The sequence below is a fragment of the Mobula hypostoma genome, chromosome 19, assembly GCF_963921235.1.
Source record: "Mobula hypostoma chromosome 19, sMobHyp1.1, whole genome shotgun sequence".
NCBI lineage: Eukaryota > Metazoa > Chordata > Chondrichthyes > Myliobatiformes > Myliobatidae > Mobula > Mobula hypostoma.
The window spans coordinates 35,035,957-35,055,657 of NC_086115.1; the positions used below are offsets into that span (position 1 = coordinate 35,035,957).

Here is a 19,701-nt window from a genome sequence, read left to right on the forward strand (position 1 = left end):
CATTTGTATTATTTGGAGCAGGATGCACAGCTTATGGACTTGCTATACATTTCTGGATAATGGCAAATAGATAATGGTATTTGCAAATTCCTTTTACAGCTGACCCCCATGTCACAGGGAGTGTTGCATTCCTAGAAAATAATCCATTTTGTGATCATTAGATTAGATTATGAGGACACACAGTCCTCTTTTATTGTCATTTAGTAATGCATGCATTAAGAAATAATACAATGTTCCTCCAGAATGATATCACAGAAACACAAGACAAGTCAAGACTGAAAAACTGACAAAAACCACATAATTATAACATATAGTTACAACAGTGCAAAGCAATACCGTAATTTGATAAAGAACATGGGCACAGTAAAAAAAAGTCTCAAAGTCTCTCAAAAATCCCATCATCTCACACAGACAGTAGAAAGAAAAAAAACTCTCCCTGCCATGAACCTCCAGCGCCGCAAACTTGCCGATGCAGCACCCTGGAAGCACCCGACCACAGCCGACTCTTGAGTCCATTCGAAAACTTCGAGCCTCCGACACCGAGCACCATCTCTGCCGAGTGCTTCGACCCTGGCCCCGGCAATAGGCAAAGCCAAGGATTTGGAGCCTTCCCCTCTGGAGGTTCTCGATCGCACAGTAGCAGCAACAGCAAAGCAGGCATTGCAGAAGTTTCTCCAGATGTTCCTCCGTGCTTCTCATGTCAAATCAAGATTGTGCACGGCCTCCTACTTAACAAATACGATATCATTTCGGAGTGGCCGCGCACACTGCATCGTGCTGCCATCTTTGCCTCCGCTCCCCTTTTATGATCATTTGGCCCTATTTGGACTTCTGAATTTTTTTCCTTTTCCGATGTCTTCTGGCATCTTTCAGAATGAAAACCTTTTGATGTATATCAAATAATACCACACTGAGCTATTCAACAGAACATGCAACATTGCCAGCAACCTCAGCAGGAAGCAATATGAAAGTGAACAATAATGGATCTTCCTAGTGGTCTTCATACCAAGACACAATTCTTCCATTTCGGTCAATAATTTGCAGTATAACCATGAGGCATTGTCAAGTCAAGTCGCTTTTATTGCCATTTCAACCATAACTGCTGGTACAGTACACAGTAAAAATGAAACAACGATCCTCCAGGACCATGATGCTACATGAAACAACACAATATTAGACAACATGAAACAACACAAAACTACATTAGACTTCAGGCCTACACGGGACTACATAAAGTGCACAGAACCGTGCAAGACAGTACAATAATTAATAAAGACAATAGGCACAGTAAAGAACAAATTACAATATAATAATAAATGATGTAAATGTAAACAATGTTTTAGCAAGAATTGAGAAAGGAATGAGCAAAAATTGCAAAGGGAGTGGTGTGTGTGTGTGTGGGTCAGACTAGACTCTGGGAATTGAGGAGTCTGATGGCTTGGGGGAAGAAACTGTTACACGGTCTGGTTGTGAGAGCCCGAATGCTTTGGTGCCTTTTGCCAGATGGCAGGAGGAAGAAGAGTTTATATGACTGGTGTGTGGGGTCCTTCACAATGCTGTTAGCTTTGCGGATGCAGCGTGTGGTGTTAAATGTCTGTAATGGCAGGAAGAGACCCCAATGATCCCTTCAGCTGACCTAACTATCCGTTGCAGCATCTTGCGATCTGAGACGGTGCAATTTCCGAACTAGGCAGTAATGCAGCCGCTCAGGATACTCTCGCCACACCCTCTATGGAATGTGGTGAGGATGGGGAGTGGAAGATGGACTTTTTTCAGTCTTCACAGAAAGTAGAGACGCTGCTGGGCTTTCTGGGAATGAAGCATCTAGAAATGGTTAGGTCCAGGGATAAATAAGTCCTATCATTCTATAATCCCCACTGGATATTATTCAAATTTTTGAGGTGTATTATAAACATGAGTTGAATTAAATGTTTGATTAATTCAAAACGTTCATAATTGGAATAGTGTTTTCCTGGTTAAGGTGACAATTAGTACTGCATCACATACTTCAAGAAAGTGTGCCCAAGATTAAAATGAAGATAGTTCATTTTGATGGGAAGAATAGGTTAATTATTACTTAGAAGACAGTGGGCTACTTGAAAAGGGCTCATGAAGTACATAGACATTCTTCAATAAAAGTTGCATCATAGGTTAGCAATGCCTTTAAGGCAGAAAACCAAGCAACAAGATTTAGCTCTAGATTTCTAGAATGAAAAGTAGCAAAATCATGCTAGATTTGTATTAAGCATTGATAAACCACACTTGAAGAATATGTATTGTTCTGACAACTTCAAAAAGGACTTAAAGGTTCAATTTAGATTCCAAGGTTTATGCCAGAAATATGAAGATATAATACCAGCAAAGTATGAACAAATCACATCTCTTTACTATTGAGAAAAGGCTGACTTATTTTGATTATGTGGGTACAAAGAGTAATTCTGCTTAGGGAAGTGCATAACTAGTAGCCTCCAAATTAAGACAGTTACCAAAAGTGAAATGCGGTAGGTAGAGAATTCAAAAGAAACTCTACTCAAAAGGTGCTGAATACCCTCAACTTGGACTCACAGGAAGCAGTTGAAGCAATAGTACAAATGTACGCAAGGGGAGACAGAAAAAGCACATGAATAAGGATGAAAAGGTATCAAGCTTAAATACCACTATGAACTGATTAGACTGAATGGCCTGTGCATCTTGAAAGCAAGCAATAAGCTTGCAAAACCTCAGTAGAAAAAGGGAAATAGTTGCTATTCAGTCTGATGGCTGCCCTATTTGGCATCATTATTCTGCTGGAAAATAAAAAAATGTATCTTCCAATAGGCTATAACACAAGTTTATCATTTTGCCCTTAGTCAATTAAATAGGAAAAAATACTGTAACATTATCCAGAGAAGCATTATCTTTGAAAAAGATTAATGCTGGAATCAAACAATTTAATATAGAGCTTGGCTAAGCACTTCGGTAGTGAAGATATAATTAAGTGGGAGTTAACGAAGAGAGATCAGAACAAGCTAGCACTGTGGAGACATGTGAAACAGTCTTTGAGTCATCCCTGATGTAATATGCGATTACCAGCATTTCTTATACACAGAATTTTGATAAAATCATGCTGAAAATAGTGCACTGTCCTGGTTATTACATTTTTAAAGAAAAACAGCTGTGTTGTGTCTCTACTCCCATACTATCAATGGATAACAAAACCTACAAGCTCTTCCAGAAATAATGGTACCAATTACAATGGCAGAATTTCAACCTTGTTGATAAGATACTCTCTAGTTGGAAGGCTGCCGACTCTTCTATCCATCATCAAGTTAGCTGTTTTAATGGAGAAAGATGATCAGCCAATAAATGATGAATCAGATTGCATATACTGTACTTTGATTGCTGCATGAGACAGTTTGTAACCAATGTGTTGAGGAGAGATAAATAAGACACAGGCTACAGTTGCTATGAGTATAGGTTGCAGAGCTCCTCTGGTAAATGGGTTAGAAGATGATAGAACAAAAAGAAACATTTTGAATGAATTGTGACAACCGATTTCCAAAAGATAAGAAAAGTGAGTTATGTTAAGTTGTAGAAAAAAGGATCCAGAAAGGTCCAACATACCCAGATAGAAGATGAAGTGCTGTTCTTCAAAAGTGCATTAGTCCCTGGTGTAACAGTGGTGGAGGCCACAGACAGATAGTAGAATGAGAGTGGGATGGAGAATTAAGTGGGAGACAACAGGTAGCACGGTTACCTCAATTCACTGAATGCACATTGATTACTCAATCAGTACTTCAAGGTAAAGACTGCATAGCATTTGATGAGAATGCAAGTGAACATTAGTTTGGTGGGGCAAGAGTAGGTTGAAACAATGGTGCTGTCTGGCAATCCTGTATGTGGATCTTGGTAAAAGGTAGAAATAGACTATAGAGAGTTGGGAACTTACAAGGCTGAAAATTGTGCAGGGGCTATTCGCTCCCGGAAGGGTCTTGGCCCGCAGTATCAACTGTTTATTTCCCAACATAGGTGTTCTGCTGAGTTCCTCCAGCATTTTAAAATAAGATCCTTAAATATCTGGTTTAAATTATCTGGTTGAAGCTCCATTCCTTGCAGTATTTTTTATTTATCAGATGTTATAATTCAGAATTCATTTACTCTGCATTTATTGAGTTATACAAGGTAAAAATTACAGCATATACAAAGCAAACATATTTACACCTCTTTTTTACAGATAAGAGGTCAACATACAGGCAAAATTTTTGCAATTTTAAAAATAAAAATTCTGTGCAATGTAGATCACTTAGTCACTTTGGTAGATCTTGTTCGTAATCGTCTTTTCATGATTAAATGATCACTTTCCTTATTGTTCAGCTCTATTATCTGCAATGTTTAAAGTTTACTGGTTAATTTCTTGTCAAGATTACACAGAGTTACTAAATTCTGACCATCTGATATTTGAATTACACAGTCATTTCCATCAATAAAATGGACTGCTAGCTTTCGGATCATGAAATATTCTTAACATTGTAGTACTGATTTATACTTAAATCATATATTCTGTTAACTGTAGCTCTATATCAGATGATAAAATGCTTATTGCTAATAGGCTTTTCTGAAATTGAGATTGTTCCTAATACATAAATTAACAATTATTACTGTGTATGCCAATTGATTTTCTAGTTGTACAAGCAAAACTTTGCCTTTATATCTGAGCTGTAATATTTTTAGTATTTCTAAATTACTAAACATTAAAAAAATCTGCATCACTATAACCTTGTATTATAGGCCAACCTTCTATAATCCGGTACCATTGGGACCTGAGTGCCGGATTAGTGAAAATGCCGAATTACAGAAGGATCACATTAAGTAATAACTAACCACCTCAACATACCTTTCAAATATCATAGGATTGAAAGGTTCATTTAATGTCAGAGAAATGTATACAATATACATCCTGAAATGCTTTTTCTTCACAACCATCTACGAAAACAGAGGACTGCCCCCAAAGAATGAATGACAGTCAAATGTTAGAACCTCTAAGCTCCCCCGCCACCACCAAGCGCGTAAGCAGCAGCGAGCAACAATATCCCCCCTCCCCACTGGCACAAATTAAAGCGCACCCACTACCAGCACTCAAGCGTGAACTAAGCAATAGCAAAGACACAGACTTGTAGTTACCCCAAAGACTACATTGCACTCGCAGTTACTGAGGGAATCCTCATTAGTTTCTTTTCCTCCGCTTAGTAATATGCTTAAATTCAGCGGGTCACCACGTCTAATCTGAGGTCGTAGACAGAAGAGAACGGAGTGCCGGCCAGGAGAAAAGGTGGACCGACCCAGTGTGCGCCAGCTCCCTTGCCGCTGGCGGGTGAGACGGGTGGGTACTGGGCGGCCAGGCCTCACGCAAATAATATTAATAAATGCAGGAATCGCCTGTCTGTGCTTACAAGAGTGCACCAACACATGAACAGATCTAGCGCAACCAAAACAATGTGCAGCAGATTGGTATGGTGGCCCGGAAAATTTTAAATTACAGTTGTGCGGAAAATTTGAAATCAGTGCAGATTATCGACGGAACCGGATTACAGGTAGTCGGATTGGTGAAGGCCGACCTGTACTTGTATAAATACTATTTCATGAAAACCACTTCAATTAAAGTACACTCTTCTGACAATAGAAAGAAACCAGTGTATTGTGATTTACTAGTTTCCATAAAGTGCACTTACTGGTTGAGATGGGAAGTTCATAGGTGATGATATATCTTGTTTATAAAGCTTCCGCCTTGCTCTTTTGGGTTTTGAATTGTTACAGGTAGCTTCAACTTCCAGGTTCTTGGAAGAACTTAATGTTTCCATTAACTTTTTGGCTGAAAACAGATGCAAGTTATGAATAAGCAATCCACAACCTTGTAAACAAGTTGTGACTTATAAGCACTACCATTTTATGACAGATTTCTTCAACTAGTATTGTATCAAGTCAAAAGTAAGCCTAAAATCCAATTAAGACTAACTTTACTGGAAAATGTCAATTATTTGTGTGCAACACTTAGTATCTCATTCATTTTAAAATTAATTCAAATTTTGCAGACTTAATGTGGGCTTGACCAAGCCTGCTCCCTGTAATTTCTACCTTCCCTGTCCAATTGCTGTGGCATAGATCCAATGACAACTAAGTCTTGGATATCAAAATGAGGGAATACTGCCTCTAAAGCAACAGGGGATAGGGCTTTACTAATTGTGAGGCAATTTAGCATTTTTAATTCCTCCAACACCAAGAAATATTAAAATAAGGTAATAAAAAATTAAATAAAATTTATCAAAGCAAAGTATTTTTAAAAAATCAACCAGTGTAAGCTGTGTATAGCAATATACCACAGCAACAGTTACTGTGGATTAGATGAATCCGAAAAGGATTGCTCAGATGCTGAACTCCTTGGATTGAGCAGCGGAGCAGACAATGGGAACAGTCCTGACCATTAAGCCCATGATTTCACTACAGACCCTCCTCCATGTTACGATCACCCAATATGGACACACCATATAACTAAGCTCCCATGAACATTATAAAATCAAAGAAACATTCTTAAAAGAAAACCTGCTCATATACAGCTTTCCCACAGAAAGACACCATTGACTCTTGAAAGACACAGGGTGCTGTTTTCAGTTCTGGAGACTGCTTAGAGTGGCTTTGAAAGTTGACAAGCAATCACTTCTATTAATACTTGTGCAATGATTACACAATGTAATATGCACTGATACTCCATGCCAATCAAACCAGACATGGGACACTGTGATTCTGTACCGACATAACTAGACAAAGATAATAAATAAATGTTCATGTTAGTCCTCATCACAATACCGTGGAGGACTGGTTATTGTATTGAGTTTTTTCAAATAATAGACTACGTTGACTTCCGCACATCTGTAAAAGTGCAACCCGTTTGACATATATTTGCACATTACACAGGTAATTTGGAGAATTCTTGAGATTCATTTGACTCAACAAAATATTAAATCAAAGCATAACCTGAAATGTGAAAATATGCATAGTCTTCAAGCCTAGAATTGTAGAGAATGAAAGTCACGAAAAATGGAATCAGGTTCTTCTACCCATTGAGTCTACACTGACCATCGAACATCCATTTGCACTAATTGCAGTTTATTCTCCCCACACTCCCATCAACTCCACCCAGATTCCATTACTCACTTACAAATCAATGGCAATTTACGACCAGTTAATCTACCAAGCCACATCTTTGGGATGTGGGAGGAAACTCAGTCACAGGGAGAATGCGTAAACCCCAGAGAGCACTGGAGGTCAGGATTTAACCTAGGCCATCAGAGATGTGGGCAGCAGTGTTACCATGCTGCCCAACACAAGTGTTTGTTCCTGTATTCACGGCAAGTATGAAACTTGCTTGAGTTCGAATAGTCTAACCACAGAAAGTATGATTACCAAAAGGTAAACAGTTAACAATTTTTCCACAATTTGTTTGGTGCTCACAAATAAATTTTACTACAACTTGGGAAACAAAATTGGAATACTAACCTTTGCTCTGAAGAGTTGTTGGAGAATTTTGCAATAAATCTCCGATTTTCTGCAATGTTCCATCTTTCTTCTTGTGTGACCTGAGACTTGAGACTGGGCAATTCTTTTCTATCCTATCAGTAGGACCTTTTGCATCCTGAAACAATACATTCTGAATTAAGACCCTGTAATTCAATAACATTGTTTTGCCATATTTCCAATTTATATTTACATTGGACCAGCTCTCTAACTAGCAATTTATTTTGACAGAAAAATTCAATCTTGGAACAACAGTACCATTTATCCACTTAAAAAAAAAGCTGTAATTTGCAAACCAGAAAGGGACAAGGTATTTGAATGCCCTGCAGGAAGATGCTTAATTGATTTGTGACAAGCTAAATTATTTCTGCTGCTTGTCTCTGGTGAAATAAATGTTATCAGCATTATGCTTTTCATTTACTTGTTTTCAACACTATAAATTGTGCAAATACACTCAAAATTATGTAATTGAAAACTACTACTCCTCACACCATCCCACACACTTCTAGGTTGTTGGACGTCATTTCAGAATTTCAAGTGTTTTCAATTGCAAGATGCCCTCTCCACCAATGGAATTTCTGTGTCAAGAACACATACAACAATGCCACCTCCTCCTCCCCCCCCCCCATTCTTTGCTCCTTTAAGAGCAATGCAAAAGGACTTGGATTCTACTGCTCCAGGATTACCCACTAGTGAATACTTGAGTTTTAACTACCACAGCACTGAACAAATAACAACTGCCAAATAAGTTAATTGCCTGATCTCCAAATTTAATTTTTCACATCAATTTCTGTCCTACCATACCAGACTTATCCATAGAATCACTCAATCTGGATCCTGACATTCCCTCACCCCTCTGCAACTACTTTACAAACCTCACTTCCAATCAATTCTACTGAATCCCACACTATGATGATTGATGCAGTAACACTGCAGTAAAAATTGAAGCTATTTGATATCACAAACAGTAATTTTCAGGCTAAAATTTAGAGCTCTATAATAGATTTTGCATACATTTTTAAAAGAACACCAACATGAAAATTCACTGTGAAGTTCAGACGAGCCAAATGTGTACTTTCATGGACGTTGAATATATACACTCAGTGGCCACTTTATTAGGTACACCTACTCGTTAATACACATATCTAATCAGACAATCACATGGCAGCAAATCAATGCATAAAAGCATGCAGCCATGGTCAAAAAGTCCAGTTATAGTTCCGATCAAGCACCTGAATGGGGAAAAAAGTGATCCAAGTGACCTCGACCGTAGAATGGTTATTGGTGCCAGATGGGGTGGTTTGAGCACCTCAAACTGCCGATCTCCTGGAATTGTCACACACAACAATCTCTATAGTTTACAGCGAATTGTGCAAAAAACAACAAAACAAATCCAGTGAGTGGTAGTTCTGTGGGTGAAAACACCACATTAAAGAACAACCCTGATTGCACAACACATCGAACCTTCAAGTGGATTGGCTCCATCAGTAGAGTAGCAAACCAGTTTCCATTCCTGTAACTAAAAAAGTGGCCACTGAGTATATATTCCAGTTGTACCAAATAGTATTACAACACAAGATTTCTACATGAGGAAGGAAATAATTCTTTATAATAAAAGCACATCAACTTCTAATTGTTACTATACCATTAGGTCTACCCTTAGATAATACTTAACAGTCAAGCTAGCTATCCAATCTATTGGTGCCCCATGGAACTGCAGACCATCCTGACTCAGTTAAAACATATCTTTCCATTGCAATGGGAATAGTCAATACCTGCGTGATAATGACAGAATTAAAGTTATTAACAATTATGTTCCATCATAATAAAATTACAAGTTTCTGAAACGTTAATAGATAGACCAACCTTCTCTGCCATGCTGATATTGGTGGGAGTAGAAACAAGGGGAGATGCATTGTGCCCCATTCTAGATACAATTATATTTTTCCTGTTTTCGCAGTCATCACCATTCTAAGTACAAGAGAAGGTGAAAACATTTTAAAAATGATAAGCTTCAGTTCTATTTTCTTAGGAAAGGAAATTTCCAGTGGGCTATAGAAAACAGTGCAAGAGACAACATCTGTGCATGTGTACAGTTAGGGGTTGGAAATTAAGTTACGTTGCTTTGAAATGAACATTTTACAAATAGGAAATCTTTATTCCTTTCTAATTCTCGCTCTCAAAACTAATATTATCCCTGCAAGCTATGAAAAGATTCGCCCATCTCAACTAAGGTATATATTCTAGAATAATGGTGTCTGTAATTCAAATAACTACATTAGATTATACATTTGGTTCTTGTAATAAAAACTCATCTCAATAAATTATAGTAGCAAAATATACTTATAACCAAAATAGAAAGTGAATATCAAATAAACCTGATCAGAGACTTATTTAACTCTAGAACATTACTAATTCTATCACCTCAAGTGTATCTTATTTTCTCTTTAAATTTCTGCCATTTAACTAATAGTGCAAATCTTGCATTATGTTTCACTAATTCTAAACTGCAATCCCTTTTCATTTTGAGACATTGAAAAATACTGATGTCATTTTTTTTTATCCTTTGAACCAGAGAAACACAAGATCCATCTTCTCTTTTTAAAAAAAATTAGTATAGGATTGAAGCTGTGCACATCAATTTATCCAGTTAAGTTGACTATGGTAAAAATTGGTCTTGTGAAAAGCAAGCACTGTGTTAATTTCCCATTTATTTCCTTATTTAATATTATGTTTAAAACAAATCAAGCCAGTGGAATGGAATAGCTGGAATGAGTGCAGGATGTTGCCAGGACTGGAGACATAGGAACAGGTTGGCTAGGTCTTTATTCCTTGGAACACAAGGGAATAAAGGTGACCTTACAGAAATACTTAAGATCTTGAGAGGGGGATGGGAAAATTAAGGGGACAAGGATTTAAGGCCAGAAGGGAAAGATTTAAAAGGGACCTGAGGGGCAACCATTTTCATGCAGAAGGTGATGAGTACTGTGCAAAAATCTTAGGAACATATATAGCCACAGCAACTAAGATTTTACATAGTACTGTATTTGTCAACATGCAGCAGAGAGTTTGAAAATCTGGCAGAAGCAAAGGATGTGGGGAATGGCGAGGGTAGACCGTCAAGGGAGGGGTGGGACAGGTGGTGGAAGAGAACCGGAGGCTTGGTGGGGGAGGGGTTGCTGGCACAGGTGCAGATACACTCACCTGAGACACCAGGCAAGGTAATTTCATTCCATACAATTGGTTCATTACAGAATGTCTCTCTGGTGCTTCCCAGTCCTTCCCTTCTCTCATCCCTTTTTCCCAACCATGATTCCCCACCCCCCACGCCCCCTTCCACTCTCAGTCCACACTAGAGACCCACATCAGAATCAAGTTTATCATCACTCACATCACGAAATTTGTTTTTTTTTGCGACAGCAGTACAATGCAATACATAAAATTACTATGGTACTGTACAAAAGTCTTTAACACTCTAGATATACACATGTATGTGCCCAAGACTTTTGCACACTACTGTACATGGAACAATCTGCCAGAAGAAGTGGTTGAGGCAGGTAAAATAGTATCATTTAAGAAGTACTTGGAATAGGGGTGGGGGTTAGAGCAATATGGTTGAATGCGGGAAATTTGGACTAGCTGTGTGGGCACCATGGTTGTCATGGACCTGTATTTGTGGTGTATTGTTCTATGACTCTATAGGCTACCTACTTATCAGCCCGGCCTGACACATACTTTGGTTATGTGAGTCTGCCAAACTACTATTTTGTTGGGTGCCTGCGAATGACCAAGTCATTGTTTCCTTTCAGTGAATATTTAATGTTACTTTCCACAAGTGCACCTTGGGCTCTAGTTTATCACACTGTCTCCAGGCTATTATCATTTCTTTCTATTTTCCATGGATCCCAAGTTAGAAATAAAATCTAATGCCATAAATTATTAACAAAAGAGGAAGGAATTAGGTTTAATTCCTGGAACAACATCTTGAAAGAAAAATATTCTTTAAAAAAAAAACTGCAATTAAACAGTTGTGCATGAAATTTAAAATTCATTTGTCCAATACAGGCAACACATTCCTTTAGATGCATTCAAGAACAGAATGAAATTGAATCATTATTCATCACTGCCCCGCCTCTACACATGCACATTTGCAATGTTGATGCGTAAAAGTAAAGCAATTGTTGCAAAATGCAAATTTTAAAATAGGAAAGAATTTAGAAATAGGAAATAGTACAATAAATTTCTAACTAAATTAAAGATGCAAAAATTCAGATGCTGAGAGGTTTGTTAATGCTATATAGCATTTACTCTACCTGTTGTTAATACGACAGCAATACTACAATGTGACTATACTCTCAAATACCAAGATTTTTATTTTGTTCTCATTAAATCTAGTTCTTTAATTGTTGTATTTTGACAAAATAGTCACATTTGTTACTGAGGGACAGTGTTCTATTTAACTCTAGCCAACCAAAATAAACATAATCAGCTTTCTCATCCTGAACCACACAAATTAAATCCTGGAAAAAGCCACATTTAAGCTTCCTCCAAGAAACAAAAAACTGTTATCATGGTGACTATAAAAGGATATTTATTAGAAATATGCAGTAGATATTTACACCACACCCACTTTTAATCTAATCACCAAATAATCAAATACGCTGTTAAGAGCAGTAACAATGAGCATCAGACCTATGAAGCATATTCTGGCTTGAGGTTGGTGACCAGTGTTGTTCACAGGGATCTGTTCTGGGATGGCTGACCATTCTTAATTTTATAAATAACTTGAATGAGGAATTGGAAGGGTTTGAAGGGCTTGAGATGACATGAAGATTGGAGATGTTGTAGATAATGTAGAAGGTTGTCAGAGGCTACAAATGGATAGGGACAGGATGCAGAGCCGACTGGAGAAATGGATGATGGTGTTCACTCTGGAAAAATGTGAGGTGATGCACTTTGGAAGATTGAACTTGAAGGTAGAAAACAATGTCAATTGCAGGATTCTTAGCAAAGTGGAGAAACAGACAGATCTTGGGGTCCAACCCTTAGATCTCTCAAAGTTACCATGCAAGCTGACAGGGTCTTTCAGGTTGTAAATTATGCTGGCCTGCATTAGACAAGGGACAGAGTTAAAGAGCTGTAAGATAATGTTACAGTTCTATAAAACTCTGGTTAAACTAAACTTGGAGCATTGTGTCCAGTTCTGGTCATCTCATTATAAGAAGGATGTAGAAGCTTTAGAAAGGGTGCAGAGGAAATTTACCAGGATGTTGTCTGGATTAGAAAACTTGTTTTAAGAAGAAAGGCTGAGTAAGCTAGAACTTTTCTCTTCAAAGCAAAGAAGGATAAGAGGCGATTAGATAGAAGTGCACAAGATTATGAAAGGCATAGATCAAGTGGATAGCCAGCACCTTTTTCCACAGGGCAGCAGTGGCTGTGCATTTAAGGTTCAGTAATAGCTTTTCTTTAAAAAGAAAGAAACACTGAGGGTGGTAAGTACCTGGAGCAACTGCTGGGGGTGGTCATAGAGGCTGATACAAAAGGGACATAAATGACTCTTAGAAAGGTATAGTATATGATGCAAGAAAAATTGAGGTTATGGCCTGTGCAGGAGGGAAGTATTAGATTGATCGTGGATTGTATAGGTTGGCACATCTTGGGCCAAAGGGCTCACACTGTGCTATAGTGTTCTGTATTCAAGATGCATTACATGTTTCAAATTTATAGCTGGAAATGAAATCTGAGAACACCTTTCTTTTAAGCACAAAGGGAGAATGAAAATCTGAAATTATTTTTCCCCAAAGGCTCTAGATTCTGAGCCAAGTTAAATTTAAAATGGAAGTCAATACTTACTTTGATGGGGTGATCAAATGATTAGTAAATCAAAGATAAACCTCTTTATATACATGGAAAGATATTGAAAACAACCACTGCTCTTATTGCATCACTAAGCTCAGAGGAAAATAATCTATTAGGGTTCCTACATCTGACCAAACCAGCTGAACTAGACAATGCTGTCCTTTATGATGAAATGACCCACTTGCTTTGCCCAGTGAAATAGTTGATGTTGGCTGGTGCCCATAACAGTTGCTCATAACCAATACGGAATACAATCAAGATTTTTCAAAATTTTAAACTGTGAAGCTTTAAAAAATTAAGGACGCTCCAAATCATAGATACTTGTAGTTTTTGGATGGCAGGTGACTTAATTTTTTTACATCATGTACAAGCCCCGCCTCCCTTTTTGTATACTGAATATACAAAGGAACACTTTATATTTGATTTGGATTTATTAAGTGGAGAGAGGCACAGTAAGCTGCATCCTATAAAAGCTTGGATTGCAGCTTTTCAGACTTGAACTGCAGTGTAATCGGAATAAGGCTTGAAAGACTCAAAAGGCTTATACTATTTAAATAGAACACTGAGTTATGGATAATCAACAATTCCAATTGATTAAGGGATTAGATTGATATTTCAATGACATTTGCATTTAAGTCTCATTGAGAAAGCTATTATGGCTTCATTCAGCTCACTAATTTGTACCTTATAAGTGCCAGCTGCTGAGGATTTCTTTGGTGAATTGCTTTTCCAGCAGGCTGACAGCATACCACTCTTGAAAAGTAATTGTAAAATGGGGGGGGGGGTGGGGAGAAATGCATATTTCAGTAGTATCATAACATATAGAAACTTAAATATTGCACCATACTTAGGATGCACCTATTTTAAATTCACTTCAAAAGATTAAACAGACCTGTTTGAAATTATGGATAAAAGATTTTCTCAAAACAAATCACAGCTTTTAGAATGATGATACAAAAATATCAATGGATCAAATGAAATATTTGAGACTTCAAAGACTTGAACACATATACATTAACTATAATTTTCATTCCAAAATAGTGAAAAAATTTCAGTAACCTTGTAGATAAAAGTATCTTCGGGATACAAGTTATACTAAGCAGCTGTTTAGCAGTATATGCAGCTCGCCAAATAACGTTCTCTCAAAACTGGTTTCAAAGGCTATACACATGCATGGATTGTTTCTGAACAAATCAAAACTGAGGATCAGTTCCCTAATCTCAGAAAAAAAAGCATCCTGTTTCGTTGATCTGCTCAAGCGTTCGCATAAAGTTACCCAACTTTGTAACCAACTTCATGAAGCTTTAAAACTTATTTGTGTGCAACATAGCCCTACAAGCAGCAATGTAGTGACCAGAAGTGTAGGTTGAGGGATAAAACACTGGGACACAAATTAGTATCGCACATTAAAAAAAAGGTACTGTTGACAGTGCAGAAGTATTGGTACTAAAAAAGAGTGACAGCCCAGAATTTGAGCTTGTCTTTAAGTGGGAGTTGAATCCACAAGTTTTCTGACCCAGATGGAATTGATACATGGATGCAAGGATTTAAAAAAAATACATACTGTATTTACTGAACATCAAGTAGAAATCTAACAAAACTAACATAGCATGTATTTTACATGGATTCTTTACCTCCTCCATTGCAAAGCTTTTTCTTTTTCTGTTGGTTCTGGGTATTTTCACATTAATCAAATTGCCACTTGATTCTTTTACTGACAACTTGTTCGGCTGAAGAGGTGCAAAATGAATCTCTACTTCAGGTTTTGGAAATCTACTTGATCTTTCTCCATTTTCTGTTGAAATTTCTGAAGAATCGAAGACAGTCTCAGACTGACCAACAAAGAGTAAAAATAAAATCTCAGTCAGATAATTTTAAAGTTCAAGATAACATGATTTTACATTAAAATTATAAAATTATGCTACTACTTTATCTGCTTTAGATTATTCAAGATCTGAACATGAAGGCAGCCCCTATTGTAATGAGTCTTCTGGCCAGCACCCACCCAAACCCTCCAACATAAAGAGCACCTGACCAACATGCTACCCAGCAATTTAATATTTTCTGTTAGATACATAGGTAGGTATTTGCATTTTACAGAGCATAAGTCTAACACAACCTGTCCAAAATAAAGCCCTGCATCACCCCCAAACAAAGATCTTTTCTGAAAATCACTTCTTCTTTAAAAAAAAAAGAACAGATGTACATAAACCTCCCCCTCACCTCCACTGAGCACTCCTTTTCAGATGCCCGGAGTTTTTTTATTTCTTCATCTTTCTGTTTATTGCTGGTTACAAGACTCCTGAGCTGCACTTCCAACTCCTTTACTAAGCTGTCCCTTTCTTCTCGCCACTTCTGCATTTCATTTTCCTTCTTAACAATTTCAGATTTTAGGTTTTCCTTAAAGAAAATGGAAAATCAATTATTCAAATATAGCTGTCATAATTAATATCTACAACTAACATAGGAACCTCACACTTAGGACCTGCCCAGCCAACAGCATTGGTATCCTTTGGAAGATGCTATAATTTACTTAGCAATACAGTGTGGAGTAGGGCCTCCCACCGCATTGCCCCAGCAACCCCACAACCCCAATTTAATCCTAATCCAATCACGGGACAGTCTACAATGACCAATTAACCTACCCAGTAGGTCTTTCAACTGTGGGAGGAAACCGGAGCACCTGGGGAAAATAGCATATTCCATAAGGAGGATGTTCAGAGACTTCTTACAGAACAGCACTGGAAATGAGTTCTGAACACTAGAAAGCCCCGAGCTGTAATAATGTCACACCAAATGTTACGCATTTCTTTCAAAATCAGGGATGGGAGCGGCATGATAGCATAGCAGTTAGTACAATGCTTTATAGACAGGTGACCTGGGTTCAATTCCCACTGCCGCCCGTAAGGAGTTTATATGTTCTCCCGATGATTGTGTGGGCTTCCCCCCATGGTCCAAAGGCATACCAGTTGGCAGGTTAATTGGCAATTGTAAATTGTCCCGTGATTAGGCCTGGATTAAATCGGTGGGTTGCTGGGTGGCGTGGCTCGGAGGGCTGGAAGGGATAATTCCACATTGTACCACAAGAAAAAAAATAAAATGTAGGCAAACAAGGTACCATGAACAGCAAATTAATTAATTAATCTGTTTTGTTTGTTTCAGAATTATTAGCCAGGCAAATGACAGAACTACTCGGTTCGTACCTAAGTGGTGTTGTAGGATCTTTTATATCATCGAGCTGTATACAAAATGCCCTTTAACGTATCCAAAGAATAAAGCAGCAGTTTCATTCTTCCTTGTTACACAAAAATTTTAGCTTAAATGAAAGACATACTATGGTAGGACTTGAATCTATAACTGAGTATTGCCAATGAAGCCAACTTGAAACGTAAAATATAAATTGTTGGAAGTTTAAAAAGAGCACTGCAACTTGACTGCAGGAAGAAGCTTTCACAACCCATATATTTTCTACTAGAAGACAAATTCTTGATGATGACGTCTGTTATCTGTCAAGTCGGGGACCGTGCACAATTCTGATTTGATGGAGACAGACATGAGAGCACGGAGGAACATCTGGAAAACTTCTGAAATGCCCGCTTCGCTGCCGCTGCTACTGTGTGGTAACTGGAATCTCCGGAGCTGAAGGCCTCGAAATCCTTGGCTTTGTGTGTTTTAGCGGCTGGGGAGAGGTCGAAGGCGCTCGGGAGGCTGTATCGGAGAGGCTGGTCGGAAGCTCGAAGTTTTCAGACGGATGGACTCAGTGTTGGCTGCTTCCAAGGCATCAGCAAGTTGACGGTGCCTGGAGGTTTATAGCAGGGAGTTTCTCCCTTTTGCCGCCTGCTATCGGGGACTTGGTCGGGACATGGAGACTTTTTTTTAAAAACTGTGCCCATGGTCTGTTCTTCATCAGTGCTTTGCACTGCTGTAACTATATGTTATAATTATGTGGTTCTGTCAGTGTTAGTCTTTGGTTTGTCCTGTTTTCTGTGATATCACTCTGGAGAAACATTGTGTCATTTCTTAATGCATGTATGCATTTCTAAATGACAATAAAAGAGGACTGAGTGTTCTCATAATCTATAAAAAAAATTCACCATCAATAAAGTAATTGGATTAGGATAAATAAACTTGAGGGATCACCATTGTTACATGAAGTCTTTAAAGATAACAAAAAGATTGCTTCCTTTTTAATGCAACTGCAAAGTTGGAAAATATTGTTTCAGGTTCTTGAGAACTTACACATTTTCTTGATATTTGTGCAACTTAGTTTCTCATCAACTTGAAGTAACATCTTGTAGTATATTAAAGTTACAGAAAAAGCAGACCTCAGATCTATGTACACACGAGCATAATGATTAGCAAGATTCAATTCTTAAAAGTATTTTGACAGTCTTCAAGGTGAACTCAAGGACAGGATTTTTTTGAAGTGACTAAAAGCCAGAGAAGAGCAGAATACGTGGGAAATTTCAATGGGTTAATTTCAGTTTTCAACTTCCCAAAGATTAATGTAATCTTAATAATTGTGAGAAAAGCTATATGGTACATTGTTATGCTGATGTACAACAGCAAGTACGAGAAGGAACAAGTGTTTGGGATTGATTAGCAAGAGCAATTAACAGGCAGGGGCAAATGCAGCAGCCATCGTCTGAGTTGACAGAGTCAGAGTGGTAATCTCGAGGCTTCAACTCTGAGGCTTCAGTCAGAGAAAGGAAAAGAAGAAACGCTCAAGGTTAATTTCTTTTCCCCCCTTCCCCTCTTTATATCTGCTCAGCTAGGACAGTAAAGGTGACAGGTAGGATAGTTGAATGCTCCTTTTGTGGGATGTGGGAAGGCAGGGAAACCTTCAGTGCCCCGATGACTACAACTGCAAGAAGTGCATCCAGCTTCAGCTTCTAACAATCTGTGTTAAGGAATTGGAGCTGTAACTGTATGAACTCTGGATCATTCGGGAGACTGAGGGGGTGATAGATAGGACATATACAGATGTAATTACACCCAAGGTGCAGAACAGAGGGAATTGGGTAACAGTCAGGAAGGGGAAAGGGTTTAAGAAGCCACTGCAGAGTACCCCTGTGGCCATCCCTCTCAACTACAGGCATAACACTTTGGATGCTGTTGGAGAGATGATCTAACAGAGGAAAGACACATGGTTGGGTCTCCGGCACTGAGTCCACTTATGTAACTCAGAAGGGAATGGGGAAGGAGAGGCATGCTGTGGTGATAGGAGATTCGTTGGTTAGGGGAACAGACAGGAGGTTCTGTGAGTGAGAACAAGAGTCCCAGATGGTATGCTGTCTCCTGGGTGCCAGGGTCCAGGAAATCTCAGATCAAGTCCTCAACATTCTTCGGTGAGAGGGTGAACAGCCAGAACTAATGACATGGGTAGGATAAGTGCTGAGTGTCTGCATAGGGAGTTCAGGGAATTAGGTGCTAAGTTAAAGGGCAGGACCTCCAGGGTTGTGATCTCAGGCTTGCTATCCGTACCACGTGCTATTGAGGCCAGAACTAGGAAGATTATACAGTTTAATACATAGCTAAGGAGATGGTGTAGGAGGGAGTGCATAAGATACTTGGATCATTGGGCTCTCTTCCAGGGAAGGCGGGACCTGTTCAGAAGGAAGGTTTTCCACCTGAATTGGAGGGGGGGCTAATATCCTAACGGGAAGGTTTGTTAGTGCTGTATGATGAGGTTTAAACTAAGAGTTGTGGGGGATGGGAACCAGAGTACCAGAACAGTTAATGGGGAGGCTGTGGAGGCAGATGTTGGCAAGACCTCAAACAAAGTTAGGAATCAAAAGGTTGAGGATGGTGTGACTAGTGTCTTGAGATGTCTATATTTCAATGCAAGAAGTATCGTAGGAAAGGAGGATAATAGTGAAGATGAGACAGCTGTTTTACAAACAGAGGCAATATGTAGTGAGGAGAACCTATTGATAGGGCAAAATTGCAGTCAACAGGATGAGCTACAATGCAAAGGCAGACAAAAATCGAAAAGGGCGAATTCAGGACTGAATGTGTTATATTTGAATGGATGTAATATACAGAATAAAATAGATGAACTTGTAGCAGAGTTGCAGACTGGCAGGCACGATGTTGTAGGCTTCACTGAATCATAGCTAAAGGATTATAGCTGGGAGTTAATGTCCAAGGATACATATTGTATTGAAAGGACAGCCAGGAAAGCAGAGGGGGCAGTGTTGCTCTGTTGGTAAAAAAAAATGAAATCAAATCATAAGAAACAGGTGATATAGAGTCAGAAGGTATTGAATCACTGTGGAGAGAGCTAAAGAACTG

The 19,701-nt window shown here is 38.5% G+C and overlaps 1 protein-coding gene across 5 annotated transcripts in view; it reads right to left on the reverse strand.

The window, feature by feature from the left end:
- Positions 1-692: 692 nt before the first annotated feature.
- The window catches only part of LOC134358954 (kinesin-like protein KIF20B), a 93,468-nt gene continuing 74,459 nt past the window's right edge, over positions 693-19,701 (reverse strand). For 4 of the 5 annotated variants that reach the window (XM_063071664.1, XM_063071666.1, XM_063071665.1 and 1 more), the window contains exons 28-34: positions 15,631-15,807; positions 15,042-15,239; positions 14,092-14,160; positions 9,415-9,519; positions 7,531-7,666; positions 5,709-5,848; positions 693-4,362 (exon numbers count right to left, since the gene is read on the reverse strand). In XM_063071664.1, the coding sequence (XP_062927734.1) occupies positions 4,279-4,362; positions 5,709-5,848; positions 7,531-7,666; positions 9,415-9,519; positions 14,092-14,160; positions 15,042-15,239; positions 15,631-15,807 (909 nt within the window). In that variant the 3' untranslated portion in view covers positions 693-4,278. The remainder of the gene's footprint in view (positions 4,363-5,708; positions 5,849-7,530; positions 7,667-9,414; positions 9,520-14,091; positions 14,161-15,041; positions 15,240-15,630; positions 15,808-19,701) is intronic. The other variant, XM_063071667.1, reaches the window with a different exon arrangement.